Source organism: Carya illinoinensis, chromosome 11 (assembly GCF_018687715.1).
Source record: "Carya illinoinensis cultivar Pawnee chromosome 11, C.illinoinensisPawnee_v1, whole genome shotgun sequence".
NCBI classification, from domain to species: Eukaryota; Viridiplantae; Streptophyta; class Magnoliopsida; order Fagales; family Juglandaceae; genus Carya; species Carya illinoinensis.
Window position 1 is genome coordinate 14,196,350 of NC_056762.1, and position 26,100 is coordinate 14,222,449.

General features: G+C 39.4%; 2 protein-coding genes and 2 long non-coding RNA genes across 4 annotated transcripts; 1 reads left to right on the plus strand and 3 right to left on the minus strand.

Annotated features, from left to right (window-relative positions):
* The first annotated feature begins 2,337 nt into the window (after nt 1-2,337).
* LOC122280754 lies at nt 2,338-5,028 on the plus strand. The gene is made up of 2 exons (XR_006230020.1): nt 2,338-4,811; nt 4,903-5,028. It is a non-coding gene; the product is annotated as an uncharacterized LOC122280754 (long non-coding RNA).
* Nucleotides 5,029-5,291: 263 nt separating this feature from the next.
* LOC122282233 lies at nt 5,292-5,910 on the minus strand. The gene is made up of 2 exons (XM_043094184.1): nt 5,585-5,910; nt 5,292-5,307 (listed from the first exon to the last, which is right to left on the minus strand). The coding sequence occupies exons 1-2, from the start codon at nt 5,908-5,910 to the stop codon at nt 5,292-5,294; spliced, it is 342 nt and encodes a 113-aa protein (XP_042950118.1).
* A 5,102-nt stretch (nt 5,911-11,012) lies between these two features.
* On the minus strand, nt 11,013-13,341 carry LOC122282234. The gene is made up of 4 exons (XM_043094185.1): nt 13,330-13,341; nt 12,702-12,794; nt 12,377-12,466; nt 11,013-11,201 (listed from the first exon to the last, which is right to left on the minus strand). The coding sequence occupies exons 1-4, from the start codon at nt 13,339-13,341 to the stop codon at nt 11,013-11,015; spliced, it is 384 nt and encodes a 127-aa protein (XP_042950119.1).
* Nucleotides 13,342-23,244: 9,903 nt separating this feature from the next.
* LOC122282102 lies at nt 23,245-25,204 on the minus strand. The gene is made up of 2 exons (XR_006230387.1): nt 24,280-25,204; nt 23,245-24,009 (listed from the first exon to the last, which is right to left on the minus strand). It is a non-coding gene; the product is annotated as an uncharacterized LOC122282102 (long non-coding RNA).
* Between the last annotated feature and the right edge of the window lie 896 nt (nt 25,205-26,100).

Genomic DNA, 26,100 nt, shown 5'->3' on the forward strand with positions numbered 1-26,100 from the left:
TGGCATTTATGTTAATGCTGCTATTTTAAAAAATTGGAATCGTTTAGATAAACGCCGTTAATAAATTAGCCAAAGTACTATTAGTGGCATTTAAATAAATGCCGTCAAATTATATGATGAGTCGACAACGTACTAGTGGTAGAGTTTAGATAACCGCCGTTAAATTAGGTCATTGGCAGTGTTTAGATAAACGCCATTAAATTATTAAATGTACCGCCGCCAACGTACTATTAGTGGCATTTAAATAAATGCCACCAATTTATATGATATGTTGGCAAATTACTAGTAGCGGCATTTATTGTAACACCACTATTTTAAAAAGTGGTGGCGGTCAGATAAATGTCATTAACAAATTTAATGTGCCGCCACTAACGTACTAGTAGTGACATTTAAATAAATGTTGCCAATTTCTATGATGCATCGGCAATGTAGTAGCAGCGGTGTTTATGGTAATGCTGCTAGTATATGCTAGGGGATGGCAATGATAAAGTGGCGGCATTTTGAAAAATGTTGTTAATGTAGGTATTGTGAAAAATGCAGCTAAATTGTATACAAACGCCGCTAATAAGATTTACAAATACCGGCATTTGTGCAAACATCGGAATATGGAAATAGTGACCCTCCATTAACGGCGAACGGTTATGCCAGTAGAAAAATGCCGCAAATTAAGTAGTGGCATTTTTTTGAACAGTTGCCAGCGCATAACCAACTCTGCAATTCCATCTTTTTTGTAGTGAATTGACTATCTTTTGAGATCTGACTTTTGGACAAGACACCATTTTCAAAAATTAAATGTACCTTCATCATGGAAGTCTCATTTCCATTTTAAACCATCAACGCATCCTGGCCTCTAGCTTCCTCTTCTACCCGAATCCGTGTAAATAAAGTCTCCAAGGATGTCTCCTTTTGTTTGTGGTCCATCGACTTTTGAAACTCCCTTCATGAAATGGTAGCTTGTCAATGATGCCACAAACAATTAGATTGTCTCCAATTTTGATGGCTTCGGATCAAACTTCTGCTACAACCATTTGGAAATCTTGTGCTTGTTCTACGAGGGACTTTCCATCTACCATTTGATATCGAAAGAAGTGACTTGCTACATATTTCTTTGCTCCAGCTTCTTCCGTATCATATTTATTTTGTAAGGCTTTCCAAATTTTCTTTGAAGAGGATTAAGTGGTATTGTAGAAATCATAAAATTGATCAGCAAGACAATTTAAAAGGTAACATTGGCAGTAATACTCATCTTTTGTATGTTTCTCAATTTTTTCTTCATGAGCTTTGACTTGCGCTTCGGTCATGTTCTCGGTAGTGATCTTGTTTGGATTCTTCGTAGTGAGAACATAGGAGACGTTGAGAAGGCCTAGATAGAATAGCACCTTGCACTTCCATCTCTTGAAATGGACTCTCTTGAAGCAGAAGGGCTTGTTGAGATCTCCAACATTTTCCATGGATTTTTCATTTGTAAGCTCCATAGTGAATCTCCTTAAAATTGTTAGTGAAATACACTGTTATAAAAATAAAATAAAAAACTACAATGAAATGAAAAATTCAAACGAAACTAGCTTGGACTGAGGTAAGGAAATCTAGCTCTCTTTAAAGAGATTCAAGCCCTCTATGGTGTGTAAAGTTTCAATTGACCCGGTGTAGCAGACTTCATATTGACTTGTCTTCTCTAAAATACAATAGCCCAACTGATTTTTGTATAATTCGAATAAACTTTGCACAAGTTATTGAACTCAAAGCTCTTATAAAAATGACATCTCTCTTTTTCTACAAATTCTCAATATCTTAAGAAACTATCTTATTTTCACTACACGTATAAAGATGAAAAATGAATGTTTTTCCTTCCCCTTCCGTCGTACTACCCAACCATCTATTTATAGAATTTTAAAAGCCAAAAATCTGAACGTTGGTGACTTGGTCCTCTAAAACCAGATCTCCCATGTGCCTCCTAAAATATAGAAAACAACCGAAAAGGATTTAAGAGAGAAAGGAAAGACGGCTTCTCCCATAGCTAGCCTAGCTTTCTCATAGTCGTTAAAAGCAAATAAAAGAATATTTTATTTGATTAGTCGGTTGTTGACTTGGAAATAATGGATGCCATAAAAAAAACTGAATTAATCTTAACGAAAAATAAATAGATTTCGTGTAAACCTTCCTGAATAGATTTGAAATTTTGAAGAGTTCAATGTCAAACTATATAATCTATTAAAAAATAAGTATTTCTAGTCCTAAGCCGTTCCACTATTTTAACACCACACTCTGTGACGTGGCGAATCCGGTCTGGTCACCACGTCACGGTTTCAAATCTGCCCCACTCTCACTTCTCCTACACGCAAAATGCATAAACGCTTTTCCCCCTCCCGCTTGAGCCCTCTCTCCCTCTGAGTTTGTCTTCCCCTCCGGTTTGAGTCTCGAGCCCTATCTCCCTCTCTTCTCCTACACGCAGAGTATGTCTTCCTTTCTCGTCTGAGCCTCGAGCCCTCTCTCACTTCCTTAGCCCTCTCTCACTCTCTCAGTTTTGTAGCCCTCTCTCTCTCTAAACCCAATCTGTAATTCAATTCCATATTGGAGGAAACTACTACGTCCAAATCTGTGACTTGAAGACATACATACGTGCGTGCGTGTTTAGCTCATCTCCAAAACCCTACATCATGATAAGTTTTTGCATAGCCTCAATCTTTTTGGTTACCCAGTATAGTGACTGTGTTGAAGTTGGGTTTTCTGAGTAGAAGAGAGACATTGAGTTTGTGTTTAATTTTATGTATGGAAGTTGTTTTCTCTTAATCGTTTCTTGAATGTAACTATGTTTTTTGGTTCTGCCCGTCAACTGTTTGATGGAATTACTGAGTGAAATGGACATTGTGTGTGTCCATGGTTGTGCCAATCACGATCTGTGTTCTGGTTTGGAAACCGTAGAAGAGAAGTGTATTGTCCTGTAATACTTTTTTTCTAGGTACTTTCCGTCTCATTCAACCTAACTTTTTCTTTTCTTTTTGGCTTGAAGCAAGTATACAATTAGCCCTCCTTCTCTACCATAAGCGAACAATCTTGGTTTTGGAATGACGACCTCTTTATGCTAGGCTGATTATGAAGACGACTCCTTGTGAAAATACCTATTCGTCCAATCAGATGCCACATACAGTTTCTAAACATGCAAAATTGGCTCCAGATCAGTAGTGAATTATTGAGAAAAATAATAATTTTGTGCATATATATGAAACTAATCAGCAACCTTTACATACCTTTAAATATATATATATATAATTTATCCAATGACTACTTAGGAAACAAACAATATATATGTATATAATATAAGTATCAAAATTTAATTTTGATTTACTTTGAAGGTCTAGCTAGCAAATATAAGGTCTTCATTGTCTAATAAATTGCTGCCACTCCTTTGTTCCATTGTGTATATTTTTGAGTTGTTCTTACTGAGATTATACTGGGACGTTGTGTGTATTACCGTACTTTGAGGATATTTATGTCTTGGCAGATTATTAACAATGTTTAGGCTATTTTTTAATTCTTTTGTACTTAAAGCTAGCCTTATAGGTCGTGTTTGAATGAGCGCTTTCCAACATGAATAGAGCTATTTTTTTAATTAGATAGTAGAACCATGAAGTTGATCAATTTTATTATTATTATTTTTTTCTGCCAGCCACAACATTTGCCTTATGTAAGGATTTCAAGAAATATCAAGGAATGTAACTTCTATTGTATAATCTTATATAAAGTTGAATTGTATATATTGGGGTCTTTTTATGAAGTGATTTATAAAGCTGGGACATAGAAATATGTATATGAATATTCTTAAAAAGGTGTATGCTTTTGTATACCTCTAGTGTACTTGGGCTATGCCTATCCTTTTATCAATGAAATATCATATTACTTATCAAAAAAAAAAATATGTATATGAATAATGATATATATATTTATTTTGTCTTTTAAGGATTTTTGGTCTGCAAGTTTATGGCATGACAAATGCATACAAAGACCATTCAGCCTATGCCCTTTCACCATCTATATCTATAGATGGCTCTGTTAGATTGTAGTCAATACTTGTCTGGTTTTCATATCCTGGACATCCATTCCACTTTTGTTTATGTAACCCTTATTGCCCCATTCTTGAGCTAATTAAACTTTAGTGCCACAGATAAGGGGTATTTGTTGCACATCAGATCACTTCCTAGGTATTTCTTTGAGTGCATCTATAATTGGTTTTCGTGCATCAAATTTCTGATTAATGCATGTATAAATTTCTAAGTTGTTGTGTAGCCACTTATTTATATTGGCACCCTTATTTGGCATATGATCCTTTATTAGACTTGTTTCTTTTCTTTTAGCATTTACACAATTATACATTTCTTGTTGCATGTCTTTTCAACAAGGGGTCATGTACATTTTATAAATTTGTTTCTTGCTTGTTGACTATATAACTGCACAGTGCAAACAGTATGTGCCATGACAAAAACATGACTTTTCGTTGAAAGTCTATCTTTCTTATCCAAAAGAAAAATGCCATCCATGTACTTTGCATCAAGACTAGCTACCAGGTTCTTGATCTGGCGCAATTATTCTGTATGAGTACAGTGTTTATTACAATTTGGTAAACTTTGGCATTAACTATTTTCATTGTCTCGTTTACATCACCTATGGAATCGAGTCAATCATCATCATGTGTAGTTGATGCGTTGCAAATGGAATCACCAACCTGTTGGTGTGGCTGGAAAGCCCCCTTAAAGGCCTCTCACACTAGCAAACATCCTGGAAGGAAATTTTATGCTTGCTCGAAGTACAACATGGTAAAACATAGACTTTTTTTGGGTCATATTTTTGTATTGCTTTTAAATGTGTCATATTTAATGTGTGTCAAATTGATAATTTGTAATGCAGGGAGAAGCAAAGTACCAATTCTTCATATGGGCAGATATACTTCAACGAGTAGAGAGAAAATTTGCACAAGAGAGAATGCAGTTCGAAAAAGGGAGGACGATTTATTGTTGTGCGAGTATGAAGTCTGATTAAGCTGAAATATTGCATATTTTAGCTATTTAAAACCAATGTATTTTAAATTCATCATGACATTATTATTGGTTTTAAATGGAAAAATGGTTAAAGTGAATAAATCAAAGTTGTGATTTTAATTGATTAAAAGCATGAATTTCTGCTTGAATTCTACCAACTATTGATTACTGTGCAACCTCTTCTATTCGATTTGTTTCCATTAGTTTACTGCATTAAAGAATCTAAGAGCTAGTTAATATTTGAAGCTGTCAACGAGTTCATACCAGCTGGTGCCTGCAAGATTTGTGTGCAATATTTGTCTGTTAATCTCTTTTGCATTCGGACATAGATGGGAGGTGTCCTTCCAACAAGGTACCCCCATTGGATACCCTAATTTTCTCAGAACTCACTGAGCTTTTAGGCTTCTTGTGTTTATGACCCTTCTAGTCAGAACTTGAAGCGTTCTTCGAGATTCTGGGGGAGCTGTTACTAGCTCGATGCAACTTACGGGCCAACTCTTCATCTGTCTTGTTGTTCTCAATCGGTTGGTATTTTTTTTTTTTTTTTGTACAAAAGCCGAACTGGAAGATGCTTCTTCAGCCTATTCTTTTTCAGATATTTTTCTTTAGAGGCTGCCTCTTCAGAAAATGAGGCAACCAAATCTAAGGCGCTCTTGGCAGCAGCCATTGCCTTTGATGCTTTTGCAGCCTTCTCTTCAGAGGCAGCTCTTGCAGCCTCAGCTGCAGCAATAGCTACTGATTTTGAAGCCTCTACTATTTCCTCTGGTGTAAGGTTAGGATTATTCGAATGAGAGCTTAACAGGTTGTTAAGACGAGTTTCAAAGTCGCTTAAAGTAGCAGCAGATGAATGCACAATACACATGCAAAACAAACTCATTCGGACAGCACACATCACATGGACAGCAAACAAACTCACTCGGCAATACACATATGCAGTGGACTCACAATGCACATGCACACACTCGGACAACACCAGCAGAACACTCACAGCACTTGCAGAAAAATCTTCATGCAGCAAAAACACTCACACATGCAGCAGGAGAAGAAATGGATGATGCACATGCAGAACATAAAACACTCGGACAGCACCAGCAGAACACTCACAGCACTTGCAGAAAAATCTTCATGCAGCAAAAACACTCACACACGCTGGACAAACTCACACATGCAGCAGGAGAAGAAATGGACGATGCACATGCAGAACAGAAAGCACTCGGACAGCAGCTACTACAGCAAAAGAAAGAACATCACATGGACAGCACACATGCAGACATGCAGTGAACTCACACATGCACACATGCAGAAAAGTGCAAGCACCATTCGGATCACACCAAGCAGCAGAAAGCATTCAGACACATGCAGACCAACATGCACACATGCACACATGCAGACGCAGAGCTGCAGGAGAAGAAATGGACCAGTTCACACATGCAGTAAACGTGCAGCAGCTGCTACAGCAGGAGAAGACCAGTTCACACATGCAGTAGACTCACACACGCAGCACGTTACAGCAGATAGCAGCTTTCGGACAACACACAGCAACCAACTCACACCAGCTCACACAAGCACAACACTCATTCGGGCAACACACATGCAGAAAGAAATTCACATAAAGGTGCAGCAGATCGGCAGAAGAATAAAGCAGCTGGCCTTCAACTTTGACAGAACAGAACCATGCACATGCAGCAGCAGATTTGTTCTCTCTTTTCCGAGTAGCTGGACGTGCAGCAGGAGAACACATGGGATCATGGAAGACAGCTGGACGGAAAGCAGCAGCAGCAGATTTTATTTCTTTCTTTCTTTCGTTTAAGCTGGACAGAGTATTTAATTAGCTAAAGGCAGCAACACATGGGCAGTTTTTTACTTACTTCTTTCCGTTTAGAAGCTAGAGAGAGTTATTGTTTTTTTTTGGTTTTTCATTCGGCTATAATTGAGCAACTGAGTTCTTGAAGTTGCACTTGTTTTCCCGTTTGAGTTTTTCTTTCCGTATATAGTAGTAGGGCAACCTTGAGTTTATTTTCTTTCTCTTCCGTTTAAGTAGCAGAATTTTCATTTCATTTTCTTTGACTTTTCTTTCCTAATATAGATTGGTATTCGGCAGTTTTTGTTTTTGCCTACAATGCTTTGTTGTTTTAAGAATTTTTATTAAGTATTAAGAATTGTTTTAGAATTTTATCTCATTAATTGTAATACCTTAATTTCTTTCAAGTATGCTAGTTGGTTTCATGCAACAAGAGAATTGTTTTAGAATTTTTTAATCAAGTATGCTAGTTTGTTTCATGAAATAAAGGAATTGTTTTAGAAGTTTTTAATTAAGTGTACTAGTTAATTTATTGCAAAAAGGGTTTGGTAGAGAGCTTTTGTTTTTTTGTTTTAGTTGGGTAATTTAATTGTTGTTTACTTATTTCATGTTATTTATTTTTATTGTTTCATTAAGCTTTCATTTTAATAGTGATTACAATTGTTATGGTTTAATTTGAGAATTTGTGATTTAGATAAACCCTAGAATATTGATTTTGAGGCTTTTCAATTTTCAATATATGTTTTGTCAATTACTTTCTAATCTAGTTTAATTCTTAATTTAGTTTTATTAATCTCTGAATTTAATCTATTAGTCATTTACATTCCAATCCGACAATCAAAAATCTAAAAATATGAATCTAGTCCATGACTAGTAACCTCTTCCATCCATTGCACATATCATCCTCTTATTTTCTCTTTGTGAAGTTTTTCACATTTTTCAACAAGTTTAATTTTAAGTAACTTTCCCTGAGGAGACGATCTAGGAATTTATTCCTAATTATTACACGACATCTTCCTGCACTTGGGATAGCATTAGTGCTACTCATTTTTGAGTGAGTCAAAGTCCAGAAAAAGAAAGATAAACTAGTTGAGAGGGAGAATGTTCTTTACATGCAAGAGGAGAAAATTGAAAAGCATGTCATAGAGAATAGATGTGCATGCATATTATTATGTATGTATTGGGTGTTATCAGTTTTTTGGTTGGTTTGGACCATAAATGTATTACATAAAAAGTTAATTGTAAATGGATGGTTCAGATTATAACTTATTAATGTATTTTTCTTTTTGTAAATGGTTGGCGTGGACCATAAATATATTAATGGTTGTTTAGAACATGGCCCGATATTGATTTTGAATACCATCAATACTTTATTCAAACTTAACTTAGATTCTTCTTTGGTTTAACCAAATAATTCACCTGATTTGAACTTGACTAAAATGTTCCTTTTAGGCAAATTTAATTAACATGGGGCAAGCCTCTATATTATTCTTGCCTTCACACTCAATATGCCTGTAACAAAAGCTAAAATCACTACCCGATATAACAAATAGATCCTGCTCATATATGAGGAGCTACACCCATAAATAAGGACACATTTCCAGTTCAGACAAATACTACCAGTATCAATACAACACCCAACATACATCACAAAGCTCAAAATACATAACAAGAAAATACAGCACAATGCTCAAAATACATCAAAATACATTACAATGTTCAAAATACGAGGCGTACATCACAATGCCCAAAATACATCAAAATTCTCGTTTGCAACCACAACCTCACATCTCCTCATTGCCCAATGGCATTGGTTGTGGGACAACATTGCATTGTGTTATAACAACAAAATCATCCTTGCTTACACTGAGTATCTAAAAAAATTGGAAATAAAGAAATACAAATTCATTAGAAAGAAATATGCATGGACTGAGAAGCAATTTAGAATTAATGCACAACAAAATTTATTACCTAAGCACTCTTTGAAGCTTCCGATTGTGATGCATTATCAAATATTTTTCTATGAGTCTAAATAAATTTCAAATAAAAAAATACACATCCGTTAGAACGACCTTTGCATGCAGTGGGAAGCAATTGAGAATTAATACACAATAAAATTTATTACCTGTTTCTTCTTTCGCTTTATTTTAACCTTCTCCACAAGTGAAACCTTCCTTTTTGTTGGTGGCCTTCATTTCCCTCAGACAATGTGCTGGCTTTATATTTTCTTACCCTTGTCCGTGGCCATAGTCTTTTTTACCTTGCTTGAACCAGACTCAAGTGTTAATCCTTTAAATTTATTCTCAAACTCATCCAAGTGGCACATGAATGTAGTAACATGGTCATCACTTAGGCAAATACGGGTTGGGTTGCTAATTTCAGACATCGTTTAACCACAAACTCATACCTCTGTGAGTCTGCATTTTACTACAAGTCGTTGTAGCTACTTTTTACAACTATATATAACCTCTTTAAGTCCTTCCTCTATCGATCCAAGACGTACTTATCGGCAACACATGAATCTTATTCATCTGACAAACGTTCAATGCATGTCTACAGAGGATCCCCCTCATCTCAAACAATGCACATGTGCATTTCACATGAACCTCCTCCTCGTTAAAGTAAACTGTGTACTTGATGCTTTTAACATGGTCATCATCAGTTGTAATTTCATCCAAAACATCATATGTGGAAATGCAACCCTCCGTACTAATAAGTATGCAATTACATAAAATCATTCCTCACACCTCTCTTTGGAACTCTTTAAATTTCGTACTCGTATACACTGTTTGAAATTGCTTATCAATGCTGAATGCGGATAAACATGGGATGGTTTGGTTGGAGGATTTGAAATCAGCTATCGTCTCAAGCTCCACATTCTTCCAGAGTGCATTGTCAAATTGATTGACAACTTCTTTCAACGTCATACCAGAATGCACAAAACCATTGAAAAAAGCATTCATACTTTCAGACCCCTGTGTTGTGCTCATGCTAGCACAAAATACTCCCTTAAGGTACACCGGTACCCAGAATGACCTCTCGCTGTACAACCCTTGCAGCCAAGCATTATCACCAAGGTCATACTTCTAAATAAGTTGCCCCCACTTCATCTCAAATCCTGTGCATGTCTATGAATCATATAGGGCACTTTGAATGGAAATCTTCAACCCTATATTGAGTGCAATGTGAGATTCCAATTTCTCAGGCAATTTTGCATTATATGCCATAGACAAAATCTATGGCAAGTGTCTGGGAATACCAGAGCAATAGCACTCTTCATTGCTCGATCTTGGTTTATTATGATCGCTTTTGGAGCCCGACCATCTATGCACTCCAACTATGCTTGAAACAACCACACAAAAGTACTCGTGTCCTCGCTTGAAATCAACCTAGTGCCTAACAGTATAGATTGCCCATGATGATTTACACCTACAAATGGAACAAACGGCATACTATATATATATATATATATATATGTTAGGTATGTCGTATCAACGGTGATCACATCTTTGAAATACTCATACGCTGCTAGACTATATGCTTAAGCCCAAAACACATTTCTCAGTCTCAACTCCTCATCCACATCAATCATATAAATAAAACCATCATTCTGCAACTTCATCCTCTTGAAGTATTCAGTAAGTGCTTCGCCACCTTCTTTACCCAACCTTAATTGTCTGGCTTTTTCAATAAAATTCTGACAATCTTTTTCTTGAAAATAAAGATTCTCGAACCCCCCCCCCCCACCTCAACAAGTGCCCCAAAATTCTTATTCATTTGAATACCTGCTCTGTCGTTCAAATCAAGCATCCTCTGACTATATTCTTCTAAACACTTGTGTGATCTAAAGAATCTAGACTTTTGTGGGCTAAAAGTACTATGATTATAAGTAATCTCAACAATGGTCACTTCCCAAGTACCCTTCACCAAGTGATCATTTATCCTTGCCTTACAATCCATTTTAATAATTGGTTATGGCCCCGAGATATTACTATGGCTAGGTTGGTACTTGACACCTTGCGCATACCCAATCGTCAAATACTCACCCTCCCATCTGCCTCTCTTTTCGTCCTTTGTGTTATAATACCAAAACCTTGTTGCTTGGTATATTGCTTATAATAGGCCATAAGCTCATGATCAGTGGCAAACTCCATATCAGGTTTGGGCTCCTCCCCAACTCAGTCATTATCAGAATTTTCTTCATTTACCTCATCGGTTTCTTCATTCTCTTCATTTAAAAGTGATGTACCTCCAACATTAGTTTCACTTTCAGATATAAATGGTGTAGTCTCCGCATTACTTGCAGTCTTTTCAAAACTTCTCAGCTCCTCTTTGGTACTTGATGGAGGGCGTGGCATTGGTGGGGGCTGTGATCAAGTACGATGTTAGAAGAGTAACAATGCACTTAAGGAAAAAAAATAAAATAAAAGGTTAGAATGCAATTACCTAGCTCGGTTGTAGAATATGGTCCAACTCCTCCGCATTAATAGACGGAGGGTAGATGAACATTGTTGGAAGATGTGGTATTAGTGGGTGCTGTAATCAGGCATGATATTAGAAAAAAAGGTTAGAAAAATTTCTAACCTAATTTGTTTTTTGAACATGGTTCGTGTAATGCCCACCCTTGTGGTGGGCCCTTTTCAAAATGATTTGATAAAAATCAATAGGAATTATGATTCCTTTAAAATTTCTTTTCCTTTCATGCTAGGATACAAAAGAGTCCATGTTATAAATAAAATTCATTTTCTTAATTAAAATATTACAGTAAAAAACATTAAATTTTATAATTAAAGTTTCTCGTACAAAATATCTTGCATAGGCCTTTGTGCTTTTTCCCTTGGGCTGTGCCCATCCTAACCTGTCATGAGCATCTTGTCCTTGGGAGGGCACACAAAAATAAAAATGAGTCGAAGACTCGTAAGCATTACTTCATACAGTTAAAATATAATAACATAGGTTTTCAGTCATGCAGTTATCATTCCATACATACATATCATACATAGCATGCATAGACATTCTTTTTCATTTTAAAACGTTGCGAGGTGAGGTTTTTCTTTAAAAACATGCTTTCTACTTTAAATCAGTTTCCCACGCATCGCTTCCTTCATTTCTTAAAGAATCTTTTCATGCATTCGTCTTTTTACATACATTCATGCATACGTACATTCATGCATTCTGTCCATTCATACATAAATGCATTCTTTCTTAACATTCATCTGTTCTTTTCTTTTTGCTTTAATTGGCCGTTGCACACTGTTACGCCATGTGTGCTAGGGTTAGCGATCTTTTGGATCTAATTTCGCCTATGGCCACGAGTTGGGAATCCATTCCGTTAGGGTGCAGCATTGGGTGTACTATCAACATAGGGAAACGGTGGATAGATGAACATTCTTTAAATCAAGTCCTCCGTATAAGTTGACGGAGGATAGATGAATGTTGTTTGAAAAAGTGGCATTGGTGGGGGCTTATATCAGGCACAGTGTTAAAACAGGTAACAATGCATGTATTCAAGAACAAAAATAATAGGTTAGAAAGGAAGTACCTGGCTTGTTTGTTGAACGCGGCCCAACTTCTCCTCATTACTCAATGAATGATAGATGAACATTGTTGGAAAAGATGGCATTGGTGGGGGCTGTAATCAAACCTAATATTAGAACGGATAACAAGATAAGAAAAGAAAAAGGTTAGAAAAATTTCTAACCTAGTTCATTTTTTGAACATGGCCCGAGTCATCCGCATTTGTCGATGAAGGGTTGATGAACGTTATTGGAAAATGTGGCATTGGTAGGGCTTGTAATCTGGCATAGTGCTAGAATGGGTAACCATGAACTTAAGGAAAAAAATGGAAAGATTAGAAAGGACTATACTTGGCTACCCCATGCGTATGTATATGAATTCGGATATGCATTTGGATTCATCATAAATGGCGGGTAGTAAACATTTCCTGGACCATAATATCCCTACAATACACAAATAAAAATACATTAACAAGTTGAAATTGAGACACCTTCCTTTTATGAATGAGCAATGTATCATACTCAAGTTGGTGGAATTGGTGAAGGCCTAGGTGGCCTTTTATCTTCCTCTTTGTCCATCACGCTATTCCAACTGAGTTCTTAGATTGACATTACAAGAAAAAAACACATTCCTTAATTATTTCGACTTAGTGGCAGAATGAGTGAGTGTTGATGCATGCTATAAATTCTAGGCATAAGCTAATAGACACGCAAATGCAATTGCATAAACTGAACGTTGATAAACTAGACCAAATAACAGTGATATGGCATCTTATACATAAGAGAACTAAAACCATCAGATAAGAGGAATCATCAACAAGCATGATAGGGAGCAAGGTATCATAGTACTGAATCAGCTAGACAACCACTCTACACAATGTAGCAGTCTCTTCAAAAACACATACTCGAGCAGTGATAGCATACTGAGAAAAAAAAAGCACACTAACCAAACACTTCCAAATTTTTCATCATCTTTTACCATCATTGCCATCTTCCTTTTATCTCCATCCCTACAATCACAATCTGCATCCACCACAATTTATTCCCGATTTTTCCTCTCCTTGTTGAGTACTGTGGAGTCTGATCCACATCACTTGAGTGGAGTCATTAGCTGCTCGAGTGGAGGCAAGTCAGAGAGTTTTGCTTGAAGATAGCTTGCCAATGAGCTCGAGCAATTGCAGGAAAAAGGTTCGCTCGATGTGTGCTCGACACGCCGCTCAAGCAAACATCGCTATTATACGAATTTTAGGATTTTTCCACCATTTGACTATATGTATGTTATTTTGTGACATATGGCCATAAATATTTATGTCGTGTGTGTAATTGCTCGTCTCTTAAGCGTATACTTTTACTTTATTGTCATCGTTTTTCACAACAATTGGTATCAAGAGCCCAGGTTCGGGTCTGAGGGAAAACAATGGTTGGAGACAGGCTTGAAACTGAAATGTTTGAGGTCTGATAATGGTGGTGAGTATATTGATGGTGGGTTCAGGCAGTAATGTGCAGCTCTGGGTATCAAAATAGAGAAGACCATTCCTGGGACACCACAACAAAATGGAGTTGTTGAACGTATGAGCAGAACCATAAATGAGCATGCTAGAAGCATGAGACTGTGTTGTGAAAAACGATGACAATGAATTGAAATATAACACCGAATGAGAAAACGATCACACACGCAATCACACACGACACAAGATGTACGTGGTTCGGCAAATTGCCTACGTCCACGGGAGCTGCAGAGGATTTTTATTATTGAGGAATCACACTACAAGATGGGTCACAACACTGTTCATCCACAGTGTTTTCGTAGCTGCTCTGTTACAGACTTAAGAGGCAAAAATCAGATTTATAGTTCAAACGGCGGAATCCCTAAATCGTATGTTCGCTCGAGCGGCGTGTCGAGCGCGCGTCGAGCGAACTTCCCTTCCGCATCCCGCTCGAGCCCACTGTCGAGCTGACGTCGAGCGTTCGACTCTGCCTGATTTCGCTCGAGCGGCCAATGCCTCCGCTCGAGCGAACTCCTCCTGCTCGAGCTCACTGTCGAGCCAACATCGAGCGTTCGACTCTGCCTGACTTCGCTCGAGCGGCCAATGCCTCCGCTCGAGCGGTGTGGACCAGACTCCACATTCCTCAACAATTCTCCCACTTGGAGACTGGTACACTCGCTGTATCTCCGTCTTCCTCAAACATGATATCCTCCACCTCTGCAACTCACTGCTCCTGTCTTCATTCTAGAAGACCAACTGAAGTTGCGCACAACTTCAGTTTCTCAAGCGTAACACCCTTTGTCAACATATCAGCAGGGTTCTTGCTTCCACATATCTTTTCAAGTAACAACTGTCCGTCATCTAACAATGACCGTATGAAGTGATACCTGATCTGAATGTGTTTGGTCCTGGAATGGAATGCTGGATTCTTGGCAAGGAATATGGCACTCTGACTATCACTGTGGAGAGTGCCTTTCTGATTCTTCTTACCCAATTCTTCCAAGAAGCCTTGTAGCCATACCATCTCCTTTGCAGCCTCTGACACTGCAATATACTCAGCTTCTGTTGTAGACAAAGAAACTGTTTTCTGTAAATTAGAACCCCATGACACTGCAGTACCACCAAGTGTATAAACAAAGCCCGTGGTACTCTTTCTACTGTCAATATCTCCAGCTAAATCAGCGTCAACATAGCCCTGCACCTCCAAGCTCTCTCCAGAGAAACATAAACAGGTTTCTGAGGAACCCTTTAGGTACCTCAAAATCCACTTCACTGCTTCCCAATGTTGCTTTCCTGGGTTACTCATGTATCTACTCACAACTCCCACTGCATGGGCAATATCCGGTCTTGTACAAACCATAGCATACATAAGTGAACCAATGGCTGAGGCATAAGGAACCTTACTCATGTAATCTCGTTCCTCCTCTGACTCTGGTGACTGATTCTTGCTGAGTCTGAAGTGACTTCCCAAGGGTGTGCCAACTGGTTTGGCCTTGTCCATATTGAACCTGCTGAGTACCTTTTTCACATACTCAGCCTGTGAGAGTCTCAACGTACCTCTGACTCTGTCTCTGACAATTCTCATGCCAAGGATTTGCTTTGCAGCTCCCAAATCCTTCATTGCAAAGTGCTCTGACATCTGCTTCTTCAGATTATTGATCTCATCAATACTAGCCCCTGCAATAAGCATGTCATCCACATACAACAGCAAAATAATATAAGAATTGCCAAAATGCCTGACATAGCAACAGTGATCTGCCTGACATCTAATATACCCTGCACTGTGCATAAAGTTGTCAAATTTCTTGTACCACTGTCTAGGAGCTTGTTTCAGGCCATACAAGCTCTTCTTCAGTCTGCAAACTGAACCTTCCTTTCCCTGTACCACAAACCCCTCAGGCTGGTGCATGTAGATGTCTTCTTCAAGGTCTCCATGAAGAAAGGCTGTCTTCACATCTAACTGCTCAAGAAATAGATCTTCAGTGGCAACCATAGCCAGTACCATCCTGATAGTTGTGATCTTTACCACAGGAGAAAAGATCTCAGAGTAGTCAATACCCTGCTTTTGCTGAAAGCCTTTTACAACAAGTCTAGCCTTGTACCTCTTACTGCCATCATGCTCAGTTTTCACCCGGTACACCCACTTGTTGTGTAATGCCTTCTTCCCTGATGGAAGTTCTGTCAACTCCCATGTCTGATTCCCTAGCAAGGAATCCATCTCGTCTTTCATGGCCAGCTCCCACTTGCTAGAATTCTCATCTTGCAAGGTTTCTTCATAACTCTGCGGTTCTCCACCATCTGTCAACAGAATGTAATTCAAAGTAGGTGAGAAACGCTGTGGGGGACGTATAGTCCTAACTGACCTGCGAACTGCAACTGTAGGAGTAGACGGTTCTGAAACTGCCTGCGGAATAATAGGAATGGGTGTACTGGACCCACTCTCCCCGTCACTCTCATCTCTACACTGCACTGTGACCTCTGGTAGGTCATCCAATCCTACAAACTCGGACTCCTGAGGAGCTACTGCAGGAACTGTACTCGACTTATCCTTGTACATCATTTTCTCATTGAAAATCACATTCCTGCTTCTTATGATTTTCCGACCCTGATCATCCCAGAAACGATAGCCAAATGCCTCGTCTCCATAGCCAATGAAATAGCATTTCTTTGACTTAGCCTCAAGCTTACTGCGAGCATCAGAATCAACAAGCACATAAGAAAGACAACCAAAGGTTTTAAGGTGAGAAAACTTAACCTCTTTCCCGCTCCAAACCTCCTCAGGCAATCCACAATCCAGTGGAACTGATGGCCCTCTGTTTATCAAATAAACGGCAGTGCTGACTGCATCTGCCCAGAAAGTGGGTGGTAGTCCAGCGTGCAGCCTCATGCTTCTAGCACGCTCATTAATGGTCCTGTTCATACGCTCAGCAACTCCATTTTGCTGTGGTGTCCCAGGAATGGTCTTCTCCATTCTGATACCCTGAGCTGCACAGTACTCCTTGAACCCGCCATCAACATACTCACCACCATTGTCAGACCTCAAACACTTCAGTTTCAAGCCTGTCTCTGTCTCAACCATGGCTTTCCAAGTTTTGAAAACATCAAATACTTCAGATTTATGTTTCAAAAAATAAATCCATACCTTTCTACTATGGTCATCAATGAACGTAACATAGTAGCGAGAACCTCCAAGAGATGCAACTGGAGAAGGACCCCACACATCTGTGTGCACAAGATCAAGTCTTCCTGTCTTTGGCGTCCTGCCACTTTTCAAGAAGCTGACCTTCTTTTGCTTCCCCATAACACAACTCTCACACATACCGAGATCAACTGTCTTCAGTCCTGGTAGCTTGCCTCTAGACAGAAGTTCCGTCATACCCTTCTGACTCATATGGCCAAGCCTACAATGCCACAAATCTGCTGTGCTCTCTGCAACGGTAGTAGCAATAGTGTCAATTAAACCAGTAGTCATATAAAGTGTACCAGTTTTCTTACCCCGAGCTAGTACCAATGCCCCTTTTGTGACCTTCCAGGTGCTATCTGAGAACACCACTGAATGACCACACTCATCAAGCTGCCCAACAGAAATGAGGTTCTTCTTCAACTCAGGAATGTGCCTGACCTTTTGCAAGGTCCATTTGTTCTTGCCAGGGAGTGCAATGTCAATGTCTCCCATCCCCACTACGTTCAAAGCCTCACCATCAGCCAAATATACCTTCCCAAAATCACCTGCAACATAATTCCTCATTAGTTCCCGGTGGGAAGATGTATGGAAGGAAGCCCCTGAATCCAGTATCCAGTCATCAACTGGACTATGAACTGCAAGCAATAGTGCATCCTGTACTTCTTCAGTTACCACATTAGCACTATCATTCTCCGTCTTCTTGGGGTTTTTGCAGTTTTTCTTTATGTGACCAGCTTTGCCACAATTCCAGCAAGTTGCCTGCTGACCAGGCCTCGACTTGCTCTTGCCCCTATACTTTGATTTTGATCTTCCTCTGTTTGAATTCCTGTCATGTGATCTCCCTCGAGATTCAACATTCAGGGCTGAACTCAAACCCGAGGTCTCGCCTGAATCTTTCCTGCGCACCTCCTCAGCCAAAATCAAATCACGAATATCATCATACTTCAGTTTATTTTTACCAGCAGAATTACTAACAGCCATTCTCATGGCTTCCCAACTATTTGGCAATGAAGCCAATAGTATCAGTGCACGTATCTCATCATCAAATTCAATTTCAACAGACGACAATTGATTTGTGATAGTATTAAAATCATTCAGATGTTGTGCAACAGACGTACTATCTGCCATTTTCAAATTGAATAACTTTTTCATCAGATGTACCTTGTTATTCGCTGACGGCTTTTCATACATACCTGACAAAGCCGCCATGAGATCCGCCGTCGTCTTCTCCTTGATGACGTTGTGTGCAACGGATCTCGACAGGGTCAATCGAATAACCCCCAGAACCTGTCGATCCAACAGATTCCAACTAGCATCATCCATCTTTTCCGGTTACTGCCCCAGTAGTGGAAGATGGAGTTTCTTCCCATAGAGGTAGTCCTCTATCTGCATCCTCCAGTATCCAAAATCCGTGCCATCAAACTTCTCGATCCCCGATACCTTCAATTCATCTCCAGCCATCGTTTCTCCTCAGACCCGAACCTTGGCTCTTGATACCAATTGTTGTGAAAAACGATGACAATGAATTGAAAAAAATAACACCGAATGAGAAAACGATCACACACGCAATCACACACGACACAAGATGTACGTGGTTCGGCAAATTGCCTACGTCCACGGGAGCTGCAGAGGATTTTTATTATTGAGGAATCACACTACAAGATGGGTCACAACACTGTTCATCCACAGTGTTTTTGTAGCTGCTCTGTTACAGACTTAAGAGGCAAAAATCAGATTTATAGTTCAAACGGCGGAATCCCTAAATCGTATGTTCGCTCGAGCGGCGTGTCGAGCGAACTTCCCTTCCGCATCCCGCTCGAGCCCACTGTCGAGCTGACGTCGAGCGTTCGACTCTGCCTGATTTCGCTCGAGCGGCCAATGCCTCCGCTCGAGCGAACTCCTCCTGCTCGAGCTCACTGTCGAGCCAACATCGAGCGTTCGACTCTGCCTGACTTCGCTCGAGCGGCCAATGCCTCCGCTCGAGCGGTGTGGACCAGACTCCACATTCCTCAACAGACTGCACGCTGGATTACCACCTACTTTCTGGGCAGATGCAATCAGCATTTCCGTCTACTTGATAAACAGAGGGCCATTAGTTCCGTTGGATTGGGGATTTCCTGGGGAGGTTTGGAGCGGGAAAGAGGTCAAATTTTCTCACCTCAAAACTTTTGGTTGTCTTTCTTATGTTCTTGTAAATTCTGATGCTTGTAGTAAACTTGAGGATAAGTCAAAGAAATGCTATTTCATTGGCTATGGAGACGAGGCATTTGGCTAATGTTTCTGGGATGATCAGGGTCAGAAGATCATAAGAAGCAGGAATGTGATTTTTAATGAGAATATTGTGTACAAGGACAAGTCCAATACAACTACTGAAGCAGATCCTCAAAAGTCCGAGTACCTAAGATTGGATGACCTACCGGAGGTCACAATGCATTGCAGAGATATGAGTGACGGGGAGAGTGGGTCCGGTGCATCTATTCCTATTATTCTGCAGTCAGATTCAAAGTCGTCTACTCCTACAACTGCAATTAGTAGGTTAGTTAGGACTATTCATTTTCCACATCGTTTCTCACCTATCTTGAATTATATTCTGTTGATAGATAGTAGAGAACTGCAGAGTTACAAAGAAACCTTGCAAGATGAAAATTCTAGCAAGTGGGAGTTGGCCATGTAGGATGAGATGGATTCCCTGTTAGGGAATCAGACATGGGGGTTGACAGAACTTCTATAAGGAAAGAAGGCATTACACAACAAGTGAGTGTACCGGGTGAAAACTAAGCATGATGGCAGTAAGTGGTACAAGGTCAAACTTGTTGTAAAAGGCTTTCAGCAGAAATAGGGTATTGATTACTCTGAGATTTTTTCTTCTATGGTGAAGATCACAATCATCAGGATGGTACTGTCTATAGTTGCTACTGAAGATTTATTTCTTGAGCAGTTAGATGTGAAGACAACCTTTTTTCATGGAGACTTTGAAGAAAACATTTACATGCACCAGCTTGAGGGTGTTTGTAGTAAAGGGAAAAGAAGGTTTACAGACTGAAGAAGAGCATGTATGGCTTGAAGTAAGCTCCTAGATAGTAGTACAAGAAGTTTGACAGCTTTATGAGCAATGCAGGGTACATCAGTTGTCAGGCAAATCACTGTTGCTATGTTAGGCACTTTGACAATTCTTACATTATTCTATTGTTGTATGTGGATGACATGCTTATTGCAAGGGCTGATATTGATGAGATCAATAATTTGAAAAAGTAGATGTTAGAGCACTTTGCAATGAAGGATTTAGGAGCTGCAAAGCAAATCCTTAGCATGAGAATTGTCAGAGATAGAGTCAGAGGTATGTTAAGACTCTTGCAGGCTGAGTACGTGAGAAAGGTACTCAGTAGGTTCAATATGGACAAGGCCAAACTAATTGGCACACCTTTGGGTAGTCACTTCAGATTCAGCAAGGATCAGTCACCTAAGTCAGAGGAGAAACAAGATTATATGAATAAGGTTCTTTATTCCTCAGCTATTGGTTCACTTATGTATGCTATGACTTGCACTAAACCAGATATTGCTCATGCAGTGGGAGTTGTTAGTAAATACATGAGTAACACAGGAAAATAACATTGGGAAGCAGCAAAGTGGATTCTAAGGTACCTAAAAGGCTCCTCATAATCATGCTTGTGTTTCTCAGGAGAGAGCTTAGAGGTGCAGACTATATTAATGCTGATTTAGCTGGAGATACTGATAGCAGAAATTGTACCATAGGATTTGTTTACACTCTAGGTGGTACTGCAGTGTCATGGGGTTCTAATCTGCAGAAAATAGTTATTTGTCTACTACAGAAGCTGAGTATATTGCAGTGTCAGAAGCTGCAAATGAGATGATATGGCTACAAGGATTCTTGGAGGAATTGGGCAAAAAGAATCAGAAAGGCACTCTCTATAGTGATAGTTAGAGTACCATATTCCTTGCCAAGAATCCAACATTTCGTTTCAGGACCAAGCACATTCAGATCAGGTATCACTTTATACGATCATTGTTAGATGATAGACAGTTGTCACTTGAGAAAATTTGTGGAGGCAAGAACCCTGCTAAAATGTTGACAAGGGTGTTACACTTGAGAAACTAAAGTTGTGCGCAACTTCAGTTGGTCTTCTAATATGAAGACAGGGGCAGTGGATTGCAGAGGTGGAGGATATCATATTTGAGGAAGAGGCGATACAATAAGTGTACCAATCTCCAAATAGGAGAGTTGTTAAGTACTGTGGGGCTCTGGTCCACATTGCTCGAGTGAAGTCATTAGCCGCTTGAGCAGATACAAGTCAGAGAGTTCCACTCGATAGTGAACTCAAGCAATTGCCGGAAAAATGTTCGCTCGATGCGCGCTCGACACGCCGCTCAACCAAACATCACTATTACATGAATTTTAAGATTTTTCCGCCGTTTGACTATATACATGTTATTTTGTGACATATGACCGTACATAGTGAGAATAGTAATCGCCCCACTATTGTATTGTGATTTCTCAAGTAATAAAAATCCTTTGTAGCTCCCGTGAACGTAGGTAATTTGTCGAACCACATAAATCTTTGTGTCGTGTGTGTAATTGCTTGTTTCTTTCACGTTTACTTTTACTTCATTGTTATTGTTTTCACAACACTCCCCTATTTTGAAACTAATTTTTTGACATCAGCTTCTAAAGGGAGCCATTCATTAAAGAATCCTGTTACTCATTTAACTACATTTATCAGGCCTAGGAAAAGACATATTAGTTTCCCTCATGAACGATTTTTTTTTTTTTTTTTAAATGTGATATACCGATACAACTGAAAACTGCTATTTTTCATCTTATATTTTATCATCTCTGGCCACACCTACTATGTAGCATATTTTAAGTGGCTGCCATTTAGGTGGTTAACATATTAAAAAAGTTTCCTGATTAATTGGGCGGTAAAAGCATGAACGTGGGCAGATGTCTTTACATTTTATAATCATGATTCTAAAATCTTGATGAATATGAAATTGGGCCCTATAACTGAACTGGTAATAACCATTGGTAATCATTAACGATGAATATAAAATTGGGCCCTAGAGCCATTGGTAATAACCATTGGTAATGATTTTAAAAAATCTTCTCTCATTCAATCTCGATGGCCTTTAGCTATAAAAGCAGGAAAGCTCTGCTTCTCTCTTATCGCAGCCACTTAAAATATCATACCCACTGCTCGTGAGAGACTTGACTTATACCAAACATCAAAACAGAAAATAATGCAGCCATTCAACAAAAACTCAAACAATGTTTGTTAAATGAACTAATCCAGAAACAACAGCAAGTAATATTATTAACCTGACCTGCACAAAATCACCTCACAAGCATAATGGCTCATCTCATACCCTGGAAAGTTCCACCACAACAACGGAAGATTCAAGAGAATCATTTCCTGCTAGTGACAGCTAGTGCTAGTACATTCTGTTATGCAATAAGTTTTTTATTCTCTGCTTCTTTTATTCTCTTCTCTAGTGTATATACACCTTAGCTTGTGTCTATAAAAGCAAGACTATACACTGTAATTCATATCAATGAAAATATTCGAATAGAGTTCAAATGCTCTCGCCTCTACTTTTCACAAATATGACTCATATATACTCCAAAAATCATAAAAGATTCATGGCATGTGAATTCTAGCAGATAAGAAATTCATAATACATAAAGGAATTTGAGAAAAGAATTCCTCCAGCTGATCTTCATCCAGACTTAATATCTCTCAAGTCTGAAGGCACAAAGTTAGCATCTGGTTGTTTGGAAAAACCCAGGTCGAGGAAATATTTTCCACTAAAACAGCAAAATCCATGTGGCATCCAATCATTCCTAGACATTTCTTATGAAGTAAAGTAACGAAATATTTTCGCACAGCCTCAAAAATATAAACTCTGCTGAGAAATGCCTAGCAGAATGGGTGATCTTGCAAGAACACCGCAATGCAGACAGTAGATGGCGGAAGAGACGGTAGACAGTAGATGGCACGGCAGACCCACGGCAGGAACCGAGCGGGAGGGGTGAGCGAAGTTGGAGGGAGAGGTTCTCAATTGAAATTTGAATGGTCTGAATTGGGGATGATTTTTGACTAAAACGCATGTGTTTTACGGTTTAAAAAAAAAAAAAACATGCGCAAAGTGTGGTGATGTTACCATAGCGGTTTAAGTATACTAGAACTCTAAAAAAACAGCTCTACTGGGGACAACCGACGTGAGGAACTGAGATAACCGGCCGTACGTGAAACTTACGCGGAATTATAAAAGATAAAAAAAAGCCGAAAAACAAAAAGTAACAGACATCTCTCTCTTTAACTTCTTCACTTCAAATCCCTCTCTTCCCTCCATTCTCTCTTCACGCTGCTGCTTTGTTTCAACATGGACGATGCCATAGTTCTATACCCCTGTGCAGGCAAAAGCCACCTGACTGCAGTAGAGCTTGGCAAGCTCATACTCCTCTAGTGGAGGATTTTTTACCACCCACAAGAACCTTTGGCCACTATTTTCTATTCCTACTGCCATTTCTTTCAACTATTCTGCCAAATACAATCCCATGCTTCAAAATGAAAGAAACACAACGTGAGAAACCAAAACCGAGCAACACCCTCCACACTGTGAGCCTCTCCTCCATAGATGATCAACCGACGGCAAACCGCAGCAACCATAATGCCGTAAGACATGTTCCACCGTGTTCTCTGTTTTGGGAAGGAAAAAACAGAGCAAATTCTCTTGGCCCTCAGCCTATCTTCACCTCGCACAGAAACTTCCGACCACCTCGTGGGTCAGCTTCTCAACAGACCAAGCCACTGAATACTCATGAGAAAAATCTAATAGACGATAAATCAAACAATCAAAACCAACGTTCAGAGTAGGACAATAAACTCATTAGAAGAATAATACCTTAATGAAGCCAATTTCCTTGGCGTTGCTGCGGAACCATTGCCTACAACACATGAGGCCGTACTTCCTGATCAACCCAACTAGAAGGCATGAGCCCTAAAAATCCAATCCACGGAAACTAATTCCTTTGAAATTAACATTTTTCTTGGTAGCAAACGTCTTTTAACATCATATTAGTTTGAAGAAAAGTTATCTTTCTGATCATGCTAGAATACATATATATTCTGCCAGAGAAAAGAATCATCTTTTTCAAGCGATCTTAAGAGCGTGATTATTTCCGCAAGTATCAGAATAACAACCAACGGCACAAAACAAAACCGAACAGAAGAAAACTCACTGTAAATAAATCAGAAGCCTGTCAAGGATGGGAACAAGTTAGATTTCTTTCGATCAATGATAATTTCTCGGGGACCAAACAGGTTGGAAGAGAAGAAGAGATATTCCGTACCAGGCGCGGGAGCCAGGGCCGTAGTTCTTAGGGTGAGAATTCCACACGTTGGAGTGTCCCATGATCTTGTTCTATGTCTTGGTGACGGTGGGTTTGCAGTGGCTCACGGTAGAGAGTGGGTGCTCTGTGTTTTGGTGCGGGAAACAGAGGCTTTCGGTGGCTTGGGTGTAGTTGGCATCGGTTTTAAGTGGGTGGTCGTGCGTGAGAGGGATCTGGGCTGAAAGCACAAAATTGCTCTGTTTTGGCGCTTTAAAACAGAGGAGTAATGGCAACGGGGAGGTTTGCTGGGCTGTTTTCATGGAGTCTCCAACGTGAAGCAGTGCCTTGCGAGATGGTTGGAGTCGCCTTGCTTGAAGGGATTCACGTGTGGTGACGGCAGCTACGAGGTGGAATGCTTCACTGAAGCCCAAAGGTTTGCGGCAGTGTTGGTTTCTTTGCTCAGAAAGGGGGGCCATGGGCCATACCTGTTTGGTTTTCTGAAGGAGACGGACGTGCATGGGGCACTAGGCATCTTCAAGGGAGGGGGAGTGGTTCAACTGAGATGGGGATGGAGGGAGGGAGAAATGAAATTTTGAGCGGGAGAGAGGGGGAACGAAATGGAGAGGGAGGGAGGAGAAAATATAAAATGGGTGACGTGGACACGCCGGTTGCACCAAGCGGTTGTATCTATCATTTTTCCTTAAAAAATACCAACAAGTAGTGGCTCCAGTATACCAAGCCAGGTAGGATCCCTTCCGTCGTGACTCAGCCCCTTCTTCCTTCCTGTAGGAATGGCTAAAATCCTGGAAAGCAAGCAACCACCGTAACCCTCCTCCATGAGCCACCACTGAGCAGTCAGCAGCGATCTACCCTTGAAATTATTAGTGTTCAGTGCTTATAGGTGTTCTAAGTTCTGCTTTTTCTCAGCGACCAAACAAGTTGTCCTGGAAATTCGTATTTTGCTCAATTTTCGTCCGTATCCAATCAGAATTTTTGTTCATAATTATGAACTAAAGCTTTGTTTGGTTACTAGGCAAATCTTATTCAAGAAATAATTTTGCATTTTTCCTACTTTTTTCAGCAATTAAACATGTGATAGATATATAATTTTCATGCTTCATATATCTTCAAGTATGATTTTCCTATCTGTACAATATAGGGGTAAGTTTTGTTCAGTTATTTCATGAACTTTAAATGTGCCTTTATCTGTAGATTTTTAAGAGTGGAGGACACAAAATGGGCACTTGCGAGCAGATTCCTTCAATATGCTCTTGTACTTGAATTGCTGGGAATCCCATTTGATGAAATCACCATAAATCGAAATGTGGAGGGTAGGCCATACCTGGTATAACTAAAGGTAACGAATTTTATTTATTTCTCTTTCCATTTAACTGGGTGTTTGTGCATGTGAACATGCTCATGCGTATGTGGTACTTATCGCGTTACTGTATTTGTAGATTAATTAGGTGTTTGATGCTTTTGTTTATGCAGGTCCGGGGTGGGCACTGCCCGATAATAAAGATTGGTAACCCTTTTAGTTGCTTTGAAAAACTGGGCACATGTCAATTATTTTATAAGCGTTTCCACCACTTAAATGTTTTATAAGAACTGGCAGCAGATCAATTAAAATTTTCGTATCAGAGGCAATCGAGGAGTTTGCTAAAATTGTTTTCTCTTTCCTCTTTTTATTTATATATATATATATATATATATATATTTTCTAGCTTTTGC